We start from the raw sequence: 19,438 nt of genomic DNA on the forward strand, positions 1-19,438 counted from the left end.
TCAGAAAAGTTAAGGGTGAGTATCTAAAATTATTTATATTTTAATGGGGGATTTATATATAGGTTTTAATAAGTAAACTTATTATCTAATAAATTCTATAATAATTAGACGTTTTCCATTAAACACTATTAAAAAAAGGTTATTAATTGTTAATTTTCAACGATAATTTGAAAATTGTCAAAAAAAATCACTAATTATAAGTTTTAGCGATAGTTTAAAAAAAATGTTACTTTAATTTTTAGCAACAGCTCGAAAAATTTATCACAAAAGTTATTAATTGTAAATTTTAGCAATAATTTATATAAACTGTGACAAAAAAGTGACTAATTATTAATTTTTAGCACATAGATAAAAAATTGCCACAAAAAATTTATTTTTAACAATAATTTTATTATAATTTATTTTTAATTGAACTTGATGGGAATTAAGTAGGTGTTTGAGATAAACTAAAAAAGTACATTTTTTTTTACCTTACATACACTTATTTTGGTTATATTAATCAACATATTTTCTTTACTTTTCTAATTATTTTCACTATTTTTTTACATATTTTTTTTTTTATAAAAAATTAAAAAATATACTTATTTAAAATACTCTAAAATATCCCTAAGCATAACTATTAAAATTTATGGATAATTTGTCTTATTTTTTATTCGGTACAACTTGTCCAAGCATATTTTTAGTTAGAATAATGTTAGAGATCCCAAATATTCTACTAAAAATTTTACTAAATGTCTTACATGGGTATAAGATATTTGATAAAATTTTTGATAGAATTTTTGAGACCTATAGTACTTTTGTTTTAGAGCTTTCTTTAGTTATTAATTAGCAAGTACACGTGTCACGCGAGGATTTCATATGGGAATAAATCGGCAAAGTAGAGCTTTCTTTAAGTAGACGATTAATTGAGCGGCCTGAGACCACTCACCCATAACCATTTCACACAAAACCCAAGCTGCCCGCGCGAGTTTCAGTCCTCAGCTCTCTCTCTCTCTCTCTCTAGAAAGTCTATGAGATCACGGCCATGAATTCGAGCTCTCCAAACCCTCAATCCATGGCGAACTCAACACCAACCGACTCCTCAGGCAAGAAGGTGAGGAAACCCTACACCATAACCAAGTCCAGAGAGAGCTGGACCGAAGAAGAACACGACAAGTTCATTGAAGCTCTTCAACTGTTGAGTTCTTCTCTCTCTCTCTAATTTTTTTCTTCTATTTCAATTTTTTTTAATTTGTTTATGCATATAACCTTGCTTATACAGTTTTATATGTGGCTTAATTTGTCTCGAGTGTGATGGTTATTTTGGGAATTTTAGTAATCTTTTTTTTTTTTTTTTTTTTTTTTAATCAGCAATTTTAGTAGTCGATTTGAGTTCATTTTCTGCTGGCTTGTTGCTTCTTTGCAACAACATTTATTATTTTCATATTTCAAAATTTTATGTGGCTGATATCTGCTTGTCTATGTATATACTGGCGGTGGTGTAAATGGGATGCGTTTTTAATTTTTGAGCTAATTTTTTGGATGATATAATGATAGAGATAAACATGGGCAAAAAAAAAAAAAATCTTGTCAAGATTTGTGAAAAAATAAATTTCTCTTATATTTTGCAAGAAATTGTTACTTGTTGTACGGAAACTTTAGTTTCTATTATTTTCTAGAACTCTCTATCTAAGCAAAAACATAAAAAATTATTATTTTTTTTTCCTTTCATTTTTCTGTACTATCTATCTAGCCAAACTAAGCCATAGAGATTGTTGTGGAAGGACAGTTTGGAAATGAGAAGGGCATTCTTGGAAAGGGAAAAACGTGGCAATTCACACCAACTTCGGTGCATACTTTATATAGTAGAATAGAATAGACAAAATAGAATAGAATAGATAATAGAAGTTGTGGTGCATAATTTATTAGATGAAAACTAAAATTTCAAATTTGAATCACTAAACACATAAAATTAACTAAACATCTCATTTTCTTTAATTTTTAAAATTATTGATCGACAAAAGAACAAGGGCATTAAGTTTTATACATTTTTTCAGAGGCATTGTTTGAGGTCTTTTGAGAAAATATAAATGGGTCCTTTATAATTTTTGTACATTTTAATTTTTATTTATAGTTTACTTTTTCACTTCTTGAGATGCAAAATTATACTAAGTCTTTATGTTCAAGTTTTCTGACATAGCATTTTCAAATTTATATTATGCCTGATACATTATTTTTTTCTCGTGACCTAATCAATCTTAGGTGTAATTTTACAGTTTTAATTTTAAAAAAACTTCTTTTTTAAGAGTGAATGTTATAATTGTTGATAATATTATGATTTAAACTTTTTATATGATTCAATACATCAATTAAAGGTATATTCTTCTATTTGCAAAACTTATTTTAAAACCTTTAATTTTTAAAATAAATGTAAACCATGAATATTAGAAAGAATAGTGCTAGAGTAACCACATTTGAGTACCATCTTTTGTGACACCTCACATGACACTAAATAAACATTTGATGGGTCCCACCTTTCATTCAGAAAGCACCATCACTAATATTTTGTAGAGTTCATCGCGTGTGAGGTGTCATTACGATAACATTACTATATGTGGTCATTAATGTGGTCACTACATTACTACATCAGAAAGAGTAATGTTTAGGATGACATTCCAGATTAAGACAATATTTTTTCAAATTATCATCATTTAGTGATTTACTTTTTGAAGTTATATAAAAACAAAAAAAAATCTGTATATTTTTGCAATTGCGAAAACTACTCCAATTGATTACTTTTGAGTTTATCAATTGTATTTCAACTGCTGATTTTGTTTTGATATGTACACTGTATAATAATAATAATAATAATAATAATAATAATAATAATAATAATAATAATAATAAAATGTATTTAAAAAAAATAGGGCTTTTTTCTACATGGGGCCTTGGGCGAGCACGTAAGTTGCTTTAGGGTTGAGGTGCTATAGTGTTTTTTCTTCTCTGATTGGGTGTTGTAAATGCAACACAACACCCAAAAAATATACATATACAAATATATGCTTAACCCCTTAAACAATGCCAATCAATGACTCTATGCATTCCTCTCTAGAATCCTCACTGAAATTTTTTCAGCCATTGGTCACTAATCACTTATCAGTGAGGCCAGTTATCTCAATAGCAAAGATGGACACCCCTCTTGTCTAAGATAGCAAGTTACCAATATCAAAGAAAGATTGAAGAGAAGGTGAAGAAATAAATAATAAAAATTTACACAAAATATATTGTACTAATATATATTGAATTTGAATGTAATAATGAGAAATCCTACACACACATATTTACATGCATGTGTAGGATAGGTAAAGACACGTAATCAAGGAAGAGAAAAAGAAATGTAGTTGAGGAAGAGAAGATGAAGAAAGGATACTGACCTATTTTAGTCCAAAGACTAAACTCACTATTGACATGAGGCACATCATTCAACTACCATTTACCACACTACACACATATTGTATGTTGGATTCCTTCAAGAAGCTTGCCCTGCTTACACTAGAGGTACCCCTACCCCAATGTAGGAGATCTATGAAGGCACTCATTGAATTTTCACCTTGAAGCAAAGATTATCCATGCTCATACTTTATTGAATAGTTACCATTATGGAAATGTATGGAGAATACCTTACGGTGAATTCCTGTGGCTTTGGTTCATGAGAGATGAAGTTGTAATTGAAAGGAGTTTTTATTTTTTATTTTTTTAGACAGTGTAATTGGAAGGAGTTATATGAGACGTTAGAGAATTATGGGTGGGTGTGGGTTTCAGGATGACGTTAATTTTTCTGAAGTAATTAATATGGATTCATTTTTAGCATGACATAACTTCAAAATGAGGTCTACATCAAATTGGATTGCTGGCTTTATATATTAGTATATATATATGTGTGTTTCTTTTGGTTGATTTCATAATTTAGTTGTTCTGTTTGGTTGTTTGTACATTGAGAGGGATTAAATGATGAGTGGTGTAGATGATTTTAGTCTTGACCACTCTAATTTGGATTGTTTGAACATCAATTCTGTGACTTTAGTACAGGAGGTTCAGTAATTTTGGATTGGATGTCTTAGCTAAATAATGAATTTTTATTAGGTCATTGGAAATTGAATAAAATGTTGCATTCATATCGTTCATAGTTTTGAATCAGAGATAAATTTTATTAGGTCATCAGAAATTGAATAAAATGTTGCCTTCAAAGTGTTCGCGGCCTTGAATAAATTAAAAGTTGATTTTCACACAACTCACAAAAGTCTAGCGCACTATTATTTGAACTAATTGGTACATGAGGCATGGATTTGATTGATTAGTTTCATTGGGAACCGTTCTAGTGCGAGGTTCACTTCCAATTTCTCCTTTACTTTGGCCATTGTTGTTACGATTATAATAGGTTGAATTGTTGTTCTTGTTTTATACTTTGTGGGAACTTGAAAGAAACATGACCTATATGTCCTTTGTTTTCTTGGGCTATTAGAACCTTTACTGCATAAATTATGTTTTGAATTCAATTATTTGACAAATCGTTTGGGTCATTCAGGTTTGACCGTGACTGGAAAAAAATTGAAGATTTTGTTGGTTCAAAGACTGTGATTCAGGTGCTTATATCATCATGTTGTGAAGTCTATAATGACTTTCTTATTTTTAAATTGAAGATGTCATTATATGAATTTGTTGATTATCCAGTTAATGTAAAAATTGTTGGGACCTGATTGAGTATTAATGAAGCTCATGTCTTTTTTTTTTTTTTAGGTGATTGGTAGACTCAATAAATTACATGTTTAGTTCGCATCATCCTTACCTTAATTTTATTTATTTTTCCTTCTAATCTTTATTGACTCACATGTTGGCGTCCTCTATATTCATGGAACTAAGCTTCATTGACTATCTCTATCTTTACCCTGTATTTCTTATTCCTATGCTATGTTACCAGAAAATGCTAATACCCTAGCGCATTATGTATTGGTACGCACGTTTCAAAACATGTTACACTTTCTTTCCAAAACGATAAATTTAGTGATCCGAAGCGATCCCCAAATTTTTTTCTAATATATTTCCTTAAATGTTAACTTAGGAGAAAAAAAATCAAATATATGAACTAAAATCTACGGTGAGTTAAGTTTTGACAAGACGAATAATAAAAATGGGTCATAATTTTCATAGAAATGATTTGCTACATGAAAGAAGAAGAAATTTTTTTATTGAATACTTAATTGTTAAAACAAAATTACTCTAAAAATACCTTAAATTCTTAAGTGTAATATATACAAGTCTGCTCCTATCATACCACATTTTAGAGCATGTGGCATACCCCGTTCCCGTTCTGTGTACCGGAACTATCCACGTTCTAGGTAACATAGTTCCTATGCATGAGCTTAGTCAATATTGACAGCTTTCCATTCAAGCTAGACAGTCAGTAATTGCAGGTTCTCCATTATACTTCATCTATTGCCTCATGCCACAATTAGTGCAACTTCTTTGTTTATTTATTTGTGTTTGGTACTTTGCACTTGTTTATCTTTACAGACCTTTCAGTATTATTTATTTATGTCCTTAACAACTTTGAATAGGTTGCATATATAAGTGCTTTTATGTCATGCAATAAAACACCTCACATTATTAATTTAGTTGTTTCTCTTTTACTATGAAGTTTACTCAGTGAATTTTAGTCTATGCTTGTGTGTTGCCTCTGGTACAGTTTAGGTGTTTCCTTGCCTTTCTGGATTATCAATAGCTTATGTAGGTATTAGGCAACCAGTTATGGCCTGTCCTGGCATAGGGTTAGACAATGGTTCCTTAGCATGGCGCAAGTTGTGGTAGCTTATTGTTGCATGGGTCTACTGGACAGTCTGGGCAATAAAGTAAATAGTTGCCACCATGCTGTGTTGTTTGGTTGAGGGTGGCTTTAGCATTCTAATTACAGTGTTATAGATGAGACACATTTAAGAGGAAAAATTGAAGAAATGGGAAATGGGGAAAGTAATTGTAAATGTATGGAATGCAAGTGAGTGCAAGTGAGACATATGCCCAGTGCAAACTGATTTGCAATTACTTTCTCTAATTCCCATTTATCTGATATTTCCCCCACATTTAAACTTTTTCTGTCCGTTCTGTCCGTCAACTGATTAGTTCTTAAGTGGGAAGTTTTAGTCCAAGAATCAGCATGACCAAATGATCTGAAACTGCTTTTAAATCATTTGATTTTCAGAACTTATCAAGTCCCTAAAACTTAATTATCCTCGATGAGGAACTTCATTACTTTCTTTCTTCTACTCTTTTGTGGTTGGATGTTATTGTTCTTCTCCCTGTCTTTTTTTCTGTGTCATTGTTCTGTATAACCACTTATTCTTTTTGTTGCCTAACATTAGCTTTTGGATATTTCCAATTCCAACATCTGAAGAATGTTCATTTATGCAATTTATCACTGCAGGCTCTTTATATATCTTGGCTAAATAATTCCATTTGCAGATCCGAAGTCATGCCCAAAAATATTTTTTGAAGGTCCAAAAAAATGGGACTATAGCACATGTGCCACCACCTAGACCTAAGCGCAAAGCTGCTCATCCTTACCCGCAAAAGGCACCAAAAAATGGTTTGTTCCATGATGAAGATGAAAGTACATATGGCAGAGGATTTTATTTGAATTTTGGTCATTCTGACATTCTATTTCTTTTAAAAATCGGCAGTTTTAGCACCATTGCAAGCTTTCATGGCTTATCCTTCTTCATTGAATTCCCTTGCACCTGGATATTCTCCATGGGATGACACTCCCATGCTCATACACTCTCCATCAGGTGGAATCATGCTATCCCAGGATGAATACAATCTTCATGGAGTCGAAGGCATGCATAAGTTTTTTTATTTGTGTTATTTCTTCCTTGTTCATAGATATATGTATATTTTTATTTGAGAGAACTTGCTTGTACTTATTATGGCGTACAATGTTACTGCTTCAGCTGATATTGGATCGAAGGGGGCAGCAAGGATTAGTAACAGCGGCATTGATGCCATCGGAAGCTTGAGTAGAACAATATCAAGTTCTGAATTATCAAAGCAAGGGAAACCAGGTTCATTGTTTCACGGTAATCTTCTCAACTGTATTGATGATTGGTTTAAATTAGTCAATCATGGTGAAGTTTTAGACTTGCAGCTCTATACTAAAGTGGCACAAATTGCTCTCTTCACAATGTTTTTCTATTTATATTATGTGCTTTAGATACGTGTTATCTAATTTGTATGTTAGTGCTCTCCTATCTTACTTGCCCTATTTGTATTGTTGTACTTGTAGTGCAACATGTGTCATAGGGAACTTTTTTTTTCCAGTTCCTATGATTTGGCAATACTGGAAAATGTTACTCTGAAAGAATTTTCCATGGCGGTAGCATGCTGGTTTTGGATTGTTTCTCTTTGGGTTATTGGGGTAGTTTGATCTGAGTTTTTATCAGTATGAGTCCACTTAATTGCCTAACAAATTTTCAATAATGATGGTTGATAGAAACTATAAAAGTTGTGAAGCAATTATATCGCTCATTTATATATCAATTATGATTTTTTTCTTCTTCCTCACCCTACTATGTTACATGGACTTGGGTGCAGGTGCATCCACTTTTTGAAAATATCCATTATTTTGGAGTGTTAGCAAGCATGCCCATACCTGTTTGGTTTAACATGAGTACTGTTTGTCTGGCTGAAGTAGTATTCATTTATTCAACTACTACTCATGAATAAAATAACTCATCTGTTATTCCTCTCATACACTTATGCTTTTCAGTTAATTTTTTTTTTAGGTATACCAGATTTTGCCGAAGTCTATAGCTTCATGGGAAGTGTCTTTGATCCAGACACACAAGGCCATGTGCAGAAGCTCAAGGAGATGGATCCTATCAACTTTGAAACTGTGAGTAAATTCAAATTTTGCAGTCTCGATTGTCTATTTTTCAAGCAAATGATGCCTCTTATTCATAGGATGTGTGTTTAATACTTGATTTATTATCAAATGAGTAGTAATTAGTGATAGCATCTGTACATAAGTGGCTATTGGCTCAAAACAAGCCAATGTGGTTGATAAAGTGACATAACTAATAAATCATCTATAAGGATGGGGTATAAAAGAGGACCTGACTGATGGTTTTGGATGAAATGGGAAAATGCATTCTGGAGTATTGTTGTTGTACCCTATGTTACATGGACTCGTCACTTTGGGGCGAAGTACCCGTGTCGACACGACACGACACGGGTGCGGGTGTGAGATCTGTGTCAGATTCGCCTCGTCTCTCTCGGACATGGCACTTTACAGACAGCAAAGAAATGAAAGAGGAGAAAGGAAGAGAACCTGGTCACTGTTGGCTTCGATCATCGATCACGATTAGGGCTCTCACTATTGATCACGATCGTCTTCGTCTAGGGCTTCGATCGCTGTCGATCTCAACCTCGAGCTCGATCGTCTTCGTCTCTCTCTTCGTTTCTGCTTCTCTCTCTCTCTTCGTCTCGTCTCTGCTTCTCTCTCTCTCTCTCTCTTCGTCTCTCAATCTGTTCTGTCTCTTTTCGCCTCTGTTTTAATGATCATATATATTGATCATATATAATATATATAATATAATTTATATAATTTATCATATATAATAATTTTTATAAATTATTATTCATATTACATTTACATTAATATATAATATAGAGTATAAATTACATTAATATAATAATATGTAATATTATTCATCTAAAAAAAATTATATAATACAATAGATATTATATAAATTATATAGATATTATATAATAATTATTGTATAACATATAAGATAATATATACTTATATATATTAATAAAAATAAATAAACACATATATGTAAAATAATTATTTGTTATTTATATAATATAACTCATCTTAATAACTATATTTAAAATATATATATATATATATATTTAACGTATCCCCGTACCCGTATCCAAATTTGGATACATATCCACGTATCCTTAATTTTTAATTTTGAAGTATCCGACCCCTAGATACGCACCAGCACCCGATCCTCGTACCCGCGTCCGTGTAACTTAGGTTGTACCTCACGTTAAATGAGGTGAAATATTTTTTAAACTAGTAGCAAAGAGCTTGAAGAAAATGGTGTTGCTAAAATGATTATTCCAGACAGAGAATTGAAGATGAGAAATGGTAGTTTTCACTTAGCAGATGGAGAAAAAATGTGTCAAAGCATCTAATATGATTTGCATTTTACCAATTGAAACAAAACCAATGGCTGCCCATACACGGTGTTGACTTAATTCAAGGTGAAGGTATTGTTAGGAGAAGGAAGGCTGATAAAAATTTAGATTGGAGCTATGAAGCATGGACGCCTCTCTCTCTCTGGAGATGACGTACAGGTGTCGGACACGGAAACGCACCGGACATGCTCCAAACACGTATTGGACATGCTGGAACACTTGGGACACGCTATGGATATAGTTTTTTCAAAAATTAAATAATATATATATATATATTTTTATATTTTTACTAAATAGTATATCTAAGGTTGATAAATTTGATAAAATTAAATATTTGACATAAAATTAATATTAAATATTTAAAAATATGACCTGTAATAAATATATAAAATTATATGTTTTGCACGTGTCCTCAACGTGTCGTGTGTTGCATTTTTTAAAAATTTACGTGTCCGTGCTTTTTAGGTTGGAGGCAGTAGAGAAGGCATGTTAATGTATGATTTATTTGAGGGGTCCCCTAATATATGTTCAATTTTACGCTTGCATTTAAAGATATGACATAACAAATCTTGAATAATTGGTTGATGCTTTTGGATTTTCAAGGCACACAAGTCAATAAAGTAGAATAATAGAAGCCGAAAAACTAGAAAAAGCTTTTGATGTTTGTAAAATTACATACTTTTAACAATAAGTATAATGACTTGCATAATTTATAAAGGCATCATTCTGACGGAAAATAGGCCTCTAAAGATTAAAAAAAGCAGTTCAACAAAATATTATGTAGCATTACACAATCTCTGGATTGATAGTTGGCTTGGCCTTGTTCTCTCTCTTTTTAGTCCTCTCCGCACTGGATCCAGCATCCCCTGATGGATATTGTTTAAAATGATAATGCATTAAATCCTTGTTCTAGGCCTTAGAGGTTCTTATATAAGGTGGACCTCTATAAAAGCTTTAGCTGAATGGTAATTGCTGGTTTGTAATACCTTGCCATTCTTATAGTTTGATGGCTCCTCCTGCTGTTAGTCATCACTAGTATTTTGGACAGCCCAATGGAATTGTGTATACTTCTTTTGCATTCTCACCAAAAAACCAATATTTAATGGAGACATAGAAGAAAGTGTGTTTGGTTGGTTTTTGTTAACTTTTTTGAATTTTCTTTTTTCTAGTTGTCTTTAGCAAACTTTTTCATATTTGACTAAAAATCTTTTACTTTTTAGATGCACCTAAAAAGTAAAATATTTGTGAAAATTAGTTAATTGAAGACCAAAAAGGGGTTCAAAGAAGGGGGGGGGGGGGGGGGGGTTTGGTTAATTACACTTTACCTCGTGGTTTAGCTTGGAAACACATTTACCTTCCTAAGGTTTTGAAATATACATATGGTTGCAGTTCGGAGTAAAATGCAAAAGTAACGAATTCTCTCAAACTCAACTGTTTGTGTAACATGCACTAAATTAAGTGCATGTGACAGGACATGAGTGATATACGAGTCTTTTGCCCTTTTATTTTCCCTTCTTTTCTTCATTTTCTTGTTCCTTCCAGCTCCTCCCCTTCACTGTTGCACAGTTCACGCGTCATCTCCTCTCTTTCATCTCCTTGTCTTCCTCACTTCCTCCAACAACCCAAGCCCACCATTGCTGAAACCACCATTTTTCCATGTCATTACACACACGTGTACAGAGGCACTTACACACAACTCCCACCTTTCTGAATCAAGAAACCCAAAGGAGGCAATACTTTTTTCAATTGCACATGTACCTTCACACACTGTGAAGATAACTTTCTCTTTGACAACGACGTGCAGATAAAAGCTAAGAGTTTTATTTTTTCATTTATTTTTTATTTTTTATAATTGTTTTTTAGAATATTAACTGAACACACGGGAGCATCTTTCAATGAGGCAGCAGCAGTCGTTTATTTGTAAAGTTCGAGATTCAAAATGTTTCTCGGTTTATTACTGTAAGCCATCTATTGAAACCCAAAACCATCAAATCCAAAATTGTAACCATTTGAAGTTCACGGAAACGCCATAAGCGTCTATATGGATTATTTCGTAAGGGAAAGAAGGAGATGGGTGTGAGTTTGGTAAGTGTAATTGATGGAGGATTTGGCCTTGGAAAGGGTCTGTGATGCTTTATAATTTTTAGAGAGAGAGTTTGTAGTGATGCTGGCATTGATAAGAAAATTGGAGAAAAAAAGGGGCAGTATGGACATTTTGTAAAATTTCTTTAACAGAGTTTAGCTTTGCATTTTACCTTCATAAGGAGGTTAAGTGTACATTTTTAAGCTTCGAGGAGCTAATGTGTTTTTTGGCTAAACTACAGGGAGGTAAAATGTAATTAATCCAAAAAAGGAAAGAAAAAAATAAAATTAGCACAAAAAAGCAAAAAAGTGGTAGTTTTTTTTTTTTTTTTTTGGGTCTTCAATTAACTTTTTTCATAAATATTTACTTTTTGGTGTATCTAGATTAAGCATATCTAATAAGTTAAAAAAATTGATGAAAATATTTTAAAAATTATTAAAGGCACATACAAAAGCAAAAAGCAAAAACTTGAAAAACAGTTTTTTTAATTTAAAAACCAAACAGGCAAATGATTCTTAGCAATGGCAGGCACGCATGCACTCTGTGTTGCTTGCATTTGCACAATGGCCCCTTTGATCTCTAACATGAAACCTTAAGCTTGACGTCAGTTGGGTCAATTTGGATTTTATTAATGTCATTCAATTGGAAGGATATTGTTTTGCAACTGAACATCTTTGTCTTTTTGGGTTCTATCTACGTGCAGGCTTTGTTGCTGATGAGGAATCTCACCATCAACTTGTCTAGCCCTGATTTTGAGCCAATTGTAAGTATTCTTCTTCTTCAATGATATGGTGAAATGCTTTGCGTAACAACTCTTGCAATACTGTTAGGCCATGTTTATTTGGGTGGACAAGAGCTTGGGATTGGACTAATTGTCTAATAAAATTATTAATCCGATGTTTGATTAAACAATTATGGTGCGTTTGTTTGGACGGACTGGATAAGGGAGGATTGTAATCGATCGGACTATTAGTCCTGGGATACATTGTCCCGGGACTATTTGGTTGGACTAAATTTGTATCTTATGTTTGTTTAGTCATGGGATTAGAAGTCTGGATTGGACTATTCTATTGAATCTCATGTTTGTTTGGGATATTATGGAGAAGGATAAATGTTCAAAAGACTATTTTATCCTAGTAATTTATAATTTTTATTTAATATATAATTTTAAATTTGTAATCTATAATTTATAATTTAACAACACTAAAAAAATTTAATTTATAAGGCCATAATTTTTAATTTATTATTTTTAATTAAATTAAATTTATAATTTATATTTTTTATTTAATATATAATTTTAAATTAACGACAATAAAAAATAATTTTATTTAATATATAAATTAAATTTTCAACAACACTAAAAAAAATTAATTTATAAGGCCATAATTTATAATTTATTATTTTTAAATAAATTAAATTTATAATTTATATTATTTATTTAATATATAATTTTAAATTAACAACACTAAAAAATAATTTTATTTAATATGTAAATTCAATTTTTTAAAACACTAAAAAAATTTAATTTATAAGGCCATAATTTTTAATTTATTATTTTTAATTAAATTAAATTTATAATTTATAATTTAAATTTTTTATTTAATATATAATTTTAAATTAACAATACTAAAAAAATAATTTATAAATATTCAAAAGACTATTTTACCCTTTTCTAATTGTTTACTAAGTAATAGCATGGAGGGTAAAATGGACATTTCACAAAATAATCCCATGGGATACCAATCCCATGGTTTCTATCCCACCTCCTCCCATGGGATAGGATAGTCCCATATTTGTGGGACTAATAGTCCGGGGGAACTATTAGTCCGGAGCAAAATTTTTCAAACAAACAATGAACTATTAGTCCAGTGGGACTAATAATCCAATCCCACACCTTTATCCGTCAAAACAAACATGCTCTTAAAGTACAGATTAATAATCCATCCAGATATGATATTCCACATATGATGGATTATTCAATCCCAGAGGGGGGTGGGATATAAATTGGAGGACTAAACCAAAGTTTGGACTATTAGTCTCTCTTTATAATCCTAACTCAATCCAAACATAGGATAGGATACACAATTCAAAGGGATTGTAGTCCTAGGACTATTAGCCATGGGAATGCTAATCCAACCTAATTCAGTCCGCCCAAACAAACATGGCTTTAATGTTTAATATTTTGCTTATCACTCTTCTAAGAAGTTCTAGCTTGCTGTGGCCATGTATTTCGTAAATAAAGTTATTTTCATTGACTGTTGCAGAGAGAGGTCCTGTCGTCATATGATGTCAATTCCAAAACTGTAGGAATAGCTACAGGAAATGTCATGAAGAACCAAGAAAAATGAGCTTTTGTGTTGAAGTGTTGAGCACTACTTATAAGCTGCCATGTAGTATGTATCTTTCTTTGATCCCCTCAACAAGTAAGATCTCCAATTTGTGGTTACTGGGTTGACATCTAACTTGAATATATGTGTTTCTTCATCAGCATTATAGAAGAGAAGTCTGACAGTGCTCTCGCGGCATGCTCTGAAATCCACTAGTTCAAGGATATAGAAATGCCGCTACAGTTGTAGAATCGGAGAGTATTGCCAGCTGAAAGGAAAACATCCTCTGATTTCCATGCCTTAAATGATATGAATATCAAAGGCTGACTGGCAATGTTTTGTACCGGTTTTAATGATCTGGGTCTGTTAGCAGATTGTATGTATGCCTTGTAGGATCTGTCGGTGGCAATTTTAGCTTTCTTGAAAATATAATGTCAGTCTCAGTTTTGTGTATTATAATTTGCCAAGGCAATGTAGCTTTAAGAATTGGGGTTGTAATAATGATGGTTATGTTTTCTTGATCTTGAAGAGCATGGTTTTGTTGTTGTTGTTATATGTGAGAACCACCTTCGACTTCTTGATTTTCCTGCCAGTTATATTGCATCATAGAAGACAAATTAATGATGACTTTATATTGTGTTTGGATCCCTGAAAATCTTCCTTCAACCCAAATTAGGCTTGAGGAAATCCCGGTTTTATTACAGAGTATATTGATCGCTTCTACTGGAAATCAAAATTTGATAGAATTGTGCTGATTTATTAGTATTTGTTGATAGTAAGTGAGGTTGTGCAGTGTGCACTAGGGGAAATTTCTCCAGTTGTGATGTTTGTACTTTGTGTAGTATGTAATTCGTTTTTATATTTCTAGTTGACTGATATTCCAGAGAAGTAATGGGATGATGGCCATAGAATTGCGGATGAAGTTTGGGATTTTGTGACTGTTAATTTCTCTTTCCCCTCCCTCTAAAGGGGAGACTGAATTGCATGGTGGCCAAAGCGATGCAAGTCTCCAACAAAGGATTAAATTCTTTACCAATCCCCCATAAATCATTAATTTGCTGTTAGGAACCGAACTGAATGCCCAGTCTGGGTTTCAAATGTGTGCCACTTTGGTATTTTTATTTGGAAGAGGCTTTTCTCTAGTCTACTGTGTGGATTGGAGCATATTATTGTGCCCGTGGGACTTATTACGGGTCACGTTTTGATGATCTAAACTCTTTACATTTTTGTCAATAGTAAATATGATTTTAAAAATAAATTGTTAACAAAAATGTATTCCGATCAAAGGATTATTGATATTCGATTAATGTGATTTTTTTTTGGCATGAAATACTCGACGAGTTTCACATATTGAACGGTTCGAATTATCGAAACGAGACTCGTGGTGGTTTTCACGGATCTAACAATACGCTCTAGTCTGGAGAGAAGTCTCTCTTTTTATTCAATGGTTTAGAACTTATCCACCTACCTACAAACTCAATTTGATCCATTATTTAATGGGTTAATAATTAAGTAAAATTTAAATTATTAATTTACAAATGGTGCTACTATTAGCACCTCATTTTTTCGTTTTGGATCCCAATTTCTTTAATTTTTTTTATTACAATTTTAACCCAATACAAAATTTCAGTTTCATCCCTATCATCTCTAACTTCCGAAAAACATATCCAAACCCTAATCCTAACCTCACCCCCATTGTCCCAAACGAGCCATTACCAACTCCAACACCATTTCCCTCATCATTTACAACATCAGCGACCAATCTCTACATTCGTTTTGCTTTCATGGCCCAATAACGACGGCGATTTCCCACCCCAGTCAGCTCTTTTCCATCTTTGCCACTACTCTGATTTTTTCTTTAATATCCTTTCTAAATTGGGTAAATTACACTGACAATCCCTGAGATTTTACCCCCTGTTAGATTTAAATGACATATTTGTCCTCTAACCTTTATACATATAAAATAATAAAATAATACATACATTTATTTCATATCATTTCAAAGGAAATATCAATCATCTTCTTTGGTTTAACTCACACAAAAAATTGAGTTTTTTATTTTTTATTTTTATTTTTTGTGTTTTTATTTTTATTTTTATTGAATTTCTTAATATTTTAAGTAATTTTTTATTTTTAGTTTTTAGATACACCTAATCTAGATATACTTAAGAAAGTATAATATTTTGTGATTTTTTTTTTTAAAATTCACCAAACACAAAAAATAAAAAAATATAAAAATTCAATATATTATCTTAAATTGTATTCAATAGATTTTTTTAAATTTTTTTTGTGCAAATTTTATACTTTTTACATATATCTAGATTAAATTGATCTAATCTAGATATAATGGTGGAAATAAAAATGAAAAATTATATTCATATATAAAAATTTATACAAAAATATCATAAAGATATTGTGATAGTGATATTATTGTATATAAATCATGTTTATGGGTATTTTGTTTTAAAGTGAAAGGTCACCATTAAGTTATATCATTGTGTTTGAAAATTCTATATAAAATTTATGTTCGTATATCATCACTCAATAAGAATATGTTTAGGTAGAATTTAATGAAGAAACGTTGTAAAATGTAGTCATGATGATAGGAAGAAGAAATGGTAGGAAAAAGGGTAAGATGGTCATTTAAAATTTTTTAGGATATGACATTAGCAATCCAAGGAACAATTTGTAATGAGATTACAAATCTCAAGAAGGGGAATGTAAATTTTCAAATATAAGGGGGGAATTTGTATTAAATAGAAATCTCAAGATGTGTCAGTGTAATTTATATTGTATATAAGTATATAAAGTTTAAATTAAATATAAATGTTTTGTAATAAATAATTTCATGTTAAAAAAAAATTAAATATAAATTAATGATAGACAAAAAATAAAATATATAATTTTTTTTTGATCTGTGCAATGTTGTTTGCACCCATTTTTGCCAAGCTCTATCGACAAGTGGTCCAGCCAATTGAGGACATGTGACCAAGTGGTCCAGTCAATTGAGGACATGTGACCAAGTTTAGAGTGGATGTGTAGCATCAAAAGACAAGGGCCATCAACTGGAAGTGGGCTTTGCCCTTGGGTTACATGGATGGTGAAGCGGTTACTAGTTGTGATCATGGACTTAGTGGGCAGGCTTTCAAGAGGAAGCATGAACAAAGTGGAAGTCTTTCTTTGTTGAGGGAAGGTTAAAAGGGCTTGTAGTAGGGCTGAGCAAGAAATCCGTGAAATCTGTAATCCAATCCAGCCCAGTTCAATCCAATCCAGTAGGTTTGGATTGGTTTTTTGAATCCGTGGTTTGTTTCCGGATTGAAAAATTAAAAATTCGTAATTTTTTCACGGATTGGTTCTGGATTGAACCCCATGGTTTCGGATTGGAACCGATCCGGACCGTATACAAATAGTCTATATTTTTATTATATACCCTCTTGCATAGTATCTTCTCTTATTTTATATAAAACTTAAATTCAAATCTAAACTCACATAGTATATTCTTTTATTATTTTTGTTTGTTAGTTTTTAATGTTAATTTGTAATGGTCTAAATACTTATGGTGGAACTAGTTTTTTTATGGTTGTTTAAATTCTAGAATAATATGTCGCTGTTATGAAAAGACATGTTGTTATTGTGAAACTAATATGGTGCTATAATTATATTTTTATGAAATTAAAGTGTTATATATATTTTTTGTTATTTAATTATGTAAATCCGTGGTCCTAAACCGATCCAATCCGTGTTTAAATGGATTGGTTCGGATTGGTTCCACGATTTAAACGGATTGGATTGGTTTCAAATTTTCAGGAACCGTAGATAACGGATTGATCCTGGTTTTACCCCAATCCGGTCCAATCTGGACCATGCTCACCCCTAGCTTGTAGGCACGCGATAACTTGAAGAAAGGGCAGTTTGACAGACAGAAGTGAAGGTCTAGTGTGATTGGAAGGCCTAAAAGTCAAGAAGCAGTTACAGCAGTTACACAACAACAATTACAGATTGAGAAGATCATGGAGGTGTGGGAAATAAGAAGTATAAAGGCCATAAATTTGTAGAGAGAGAGGAGATCAACAACACAAAGAACTAGTTTTAGACTTATCATAATCTAGGAGTAGCTTTCTTAGTTTAAGAGTAGTTTCTTCTATAATTTGTATCTTTGTAAACTTTTGTGAACATTGGTGGTTTCATCTTGAAATCATCTTTAGTTTGCTTTGTTTACTTTGTTTGATCTTGCTGATTGTAACTTTTGTTCCAAAGAAATCCTTATACTTTTAAGGCATTTGAATAAAAAAACACAGTCACTTGATTGTTCTTGTTTGATTGTTTAGTCAAAATTATTGTTTAATTCCTGTTGATTGGGAGTTAGCATAATTTTTACTAACAATTTTTGACACGCCCGTTGGGACACATCTTGCATAATTTGGACTAGGGGTGTGCAGCGGATGACCCGACTCGCCACACCTGCCCGACCCGACCCGACCCGCTGAGTTTTGGGTGGATGTGTGACACGTGGCGGACGGATACGGGTCCATATTTTCCATTTTCTCGGGTTCGGGTCGGGTCGCGGGTAATCCGCCAATTTAATCTGTTTACCCGACCCGCCCGCGCCCTCACTTATTTTCCCCCTTTTCCCCCCTGTGTTGCCTCCATTTTTTTTTCATTTCACATTTTGTAGCCCTAGGTTCTTCAACATGTCTCTGTCTCTCTCAACTCTCTCTCTCTCTCTCTACTACCCTACCCATCGTTGGACGATCTACATACACGGCGTCGTCGGCGATCGATCTACACGGCGTCGTCGGCGATCGATCTAGATTCTACACTACTGACTGAGGTATCTCTCTCTCTCTCTCTCTCTCTCTCTGCTTTCCTCTTCTTCTCTTTTCTTCTCTTCTTCTGCTTTCCTCTTCTTCTCTTTTCTTCTTTTCTTCTGATCTGATGATCTGAGTCTAATCTGTTTTTTTTTTTTTTTTTTTTTTTTTGGTTCCAGTTCTAAAACGAAATAGATGGTTAGATTGATCGATCTACAGTCTACTAGTCTACACTAACTGTAACTGAACTGAGGTACCTCTCTCTCTCTCTCTCTCTCTCTCTCTCCTTCTTCTTCTTCTTCTTAACTGTTTTTTTTTTGGTTGCAGTTCTAAACTTCTAAATCTAATATTTTAGAGTCTAATCTATTATTATTATTTTGTTTTGTTCCAGTTCTAAACACAGAGAAATGTTCTTCTGTGCTATATGTTTGATGTGCGTGTATTTTTTACACAGGTTGAGCCTGCAAAAAAGACACAAAATGGCAAGCAACAGTCAATAGGGAAGATTATCCACAAAGGTATGAAATGGCAGTAATAAGTTTCTTCTTTATGGCTCTTTATGGGAGCTAATTTGCAATGTGTCTTATAGGCACTGATAGTGGTAATAAAAGAGCTTCTGGCTCTGCCAATGTTAATCTGCCGTTGAACTTAGAGACCTCCAATGTGGTTCTTGTATATTTGGATTTCACATTTGTTAATGAGTAATGGTTGATGTTGATTTTTTAAATAGGTTGCAGACAAAATTCGTCGTGATGAACGTGCGAGTGTTGTAGAACGGACAAATTTGAGATATCTTCCTGGACTTCCACGGAAAGTTGACTTGGTGACATTGGACCTTTAATTCATTTCTATACTTTTGGTGAGCTTTTAGATAGTGCTGAAATGATCTTAACTTGCATCTGTATATTTTTCCAAGCTGTTATTTATGACCATTCTTTGGTCTTCATTTATAGATAGAGCCTCAGATTTTCTGCATGCCTTCT

General features: G+C 32.4%; 1 protein-coding gene and 1 long non-coding RNA gene across 5 annotated transcripts; both read left to right on the top strand.

Moving 5' to 3' along the window:
* The first annotated feature begins 874 nt into the window (after positions 1 to 874).
* LOC114271001 (protein REVEILLE 8) lies at positions 875 to 14,200 on the top strand. Of its 4 annotated transcripts, none has more exons than XM_082891485.1 (9): positions 875 to 1,176; positions 4,565 to 4,622; positions 6,493 to 6,616; positions 6,711 to 6,866; positions 6,981 to 7,106; positions 7,812 to 7,921; positions 12,024 to 12,083; positions 13,585 to 13,713; positions 13,809 to 14,200. In XM_082891485.1, the coding sequence occupies exons 1-8, from the start codon at positions 1,025 to 1,027 to the stop codon at positions 13,666 to 13,668; spliced, it is 870 nt and encodes a 289-aa protein (XP_082747611.1). In that variant the 5' UTR covers positions 875 to 1,024; the 3' UTR covers positions 13,669 to 13,713; positions 13,809 to 14,200. The 4 variants fall into 4 exon arrangements, 2 of the variants coding, with proteins under 2 accessions (XP_082747611.1, XP_082747612.1); XR_014342063.1 differs by having other exon boundaries at positions 892 to 1,176; positions 13,628 to 13,713; XR_014342062.1 differs by lacking the exons at positions 12,024 to 12,083; positions 13,585 to 13,713; positions 13,809 to 14,200 and adding an exon at positions 9,074 to 9,880 and having other exon boundaries at positions 892 to 1,176; positions 7,812 to 8,191.
* A 4,197-nt stretch (positions 14,201 to 18,397) lies between these two features.
* On the top strand, positions 18,398 to 19,135 carry LOC114301354 (uncharacterized). The gene is made up of 4 exons (XR_014343261.1): positions 18,398 to 18,478; positions 18,635 to 18,708; positions 18,910 to 18,973; positions 19,045 to 19,135. It is a non-coding gene; the product is annotated as an uncharacterized LOC114301354 (long non-coding RNA).
* The last annotated feature ends 303 nt before the right edge of the window (positions 19,136 to 19,438 follow it).

This window comes from Camellia sinensis, chromosome 10 (assembly GCF_055761805.1).
Source record: "Camellia sinensis isolate YWXY chromosome 10, ASM5576180v1, whole genome shotgun sequence".
NCBI lineage: Eukaryota > Viridiplantae > Streptophyta > Magnoliopsida > Ericales > Theaceae > Camellia > Camellia sinensis.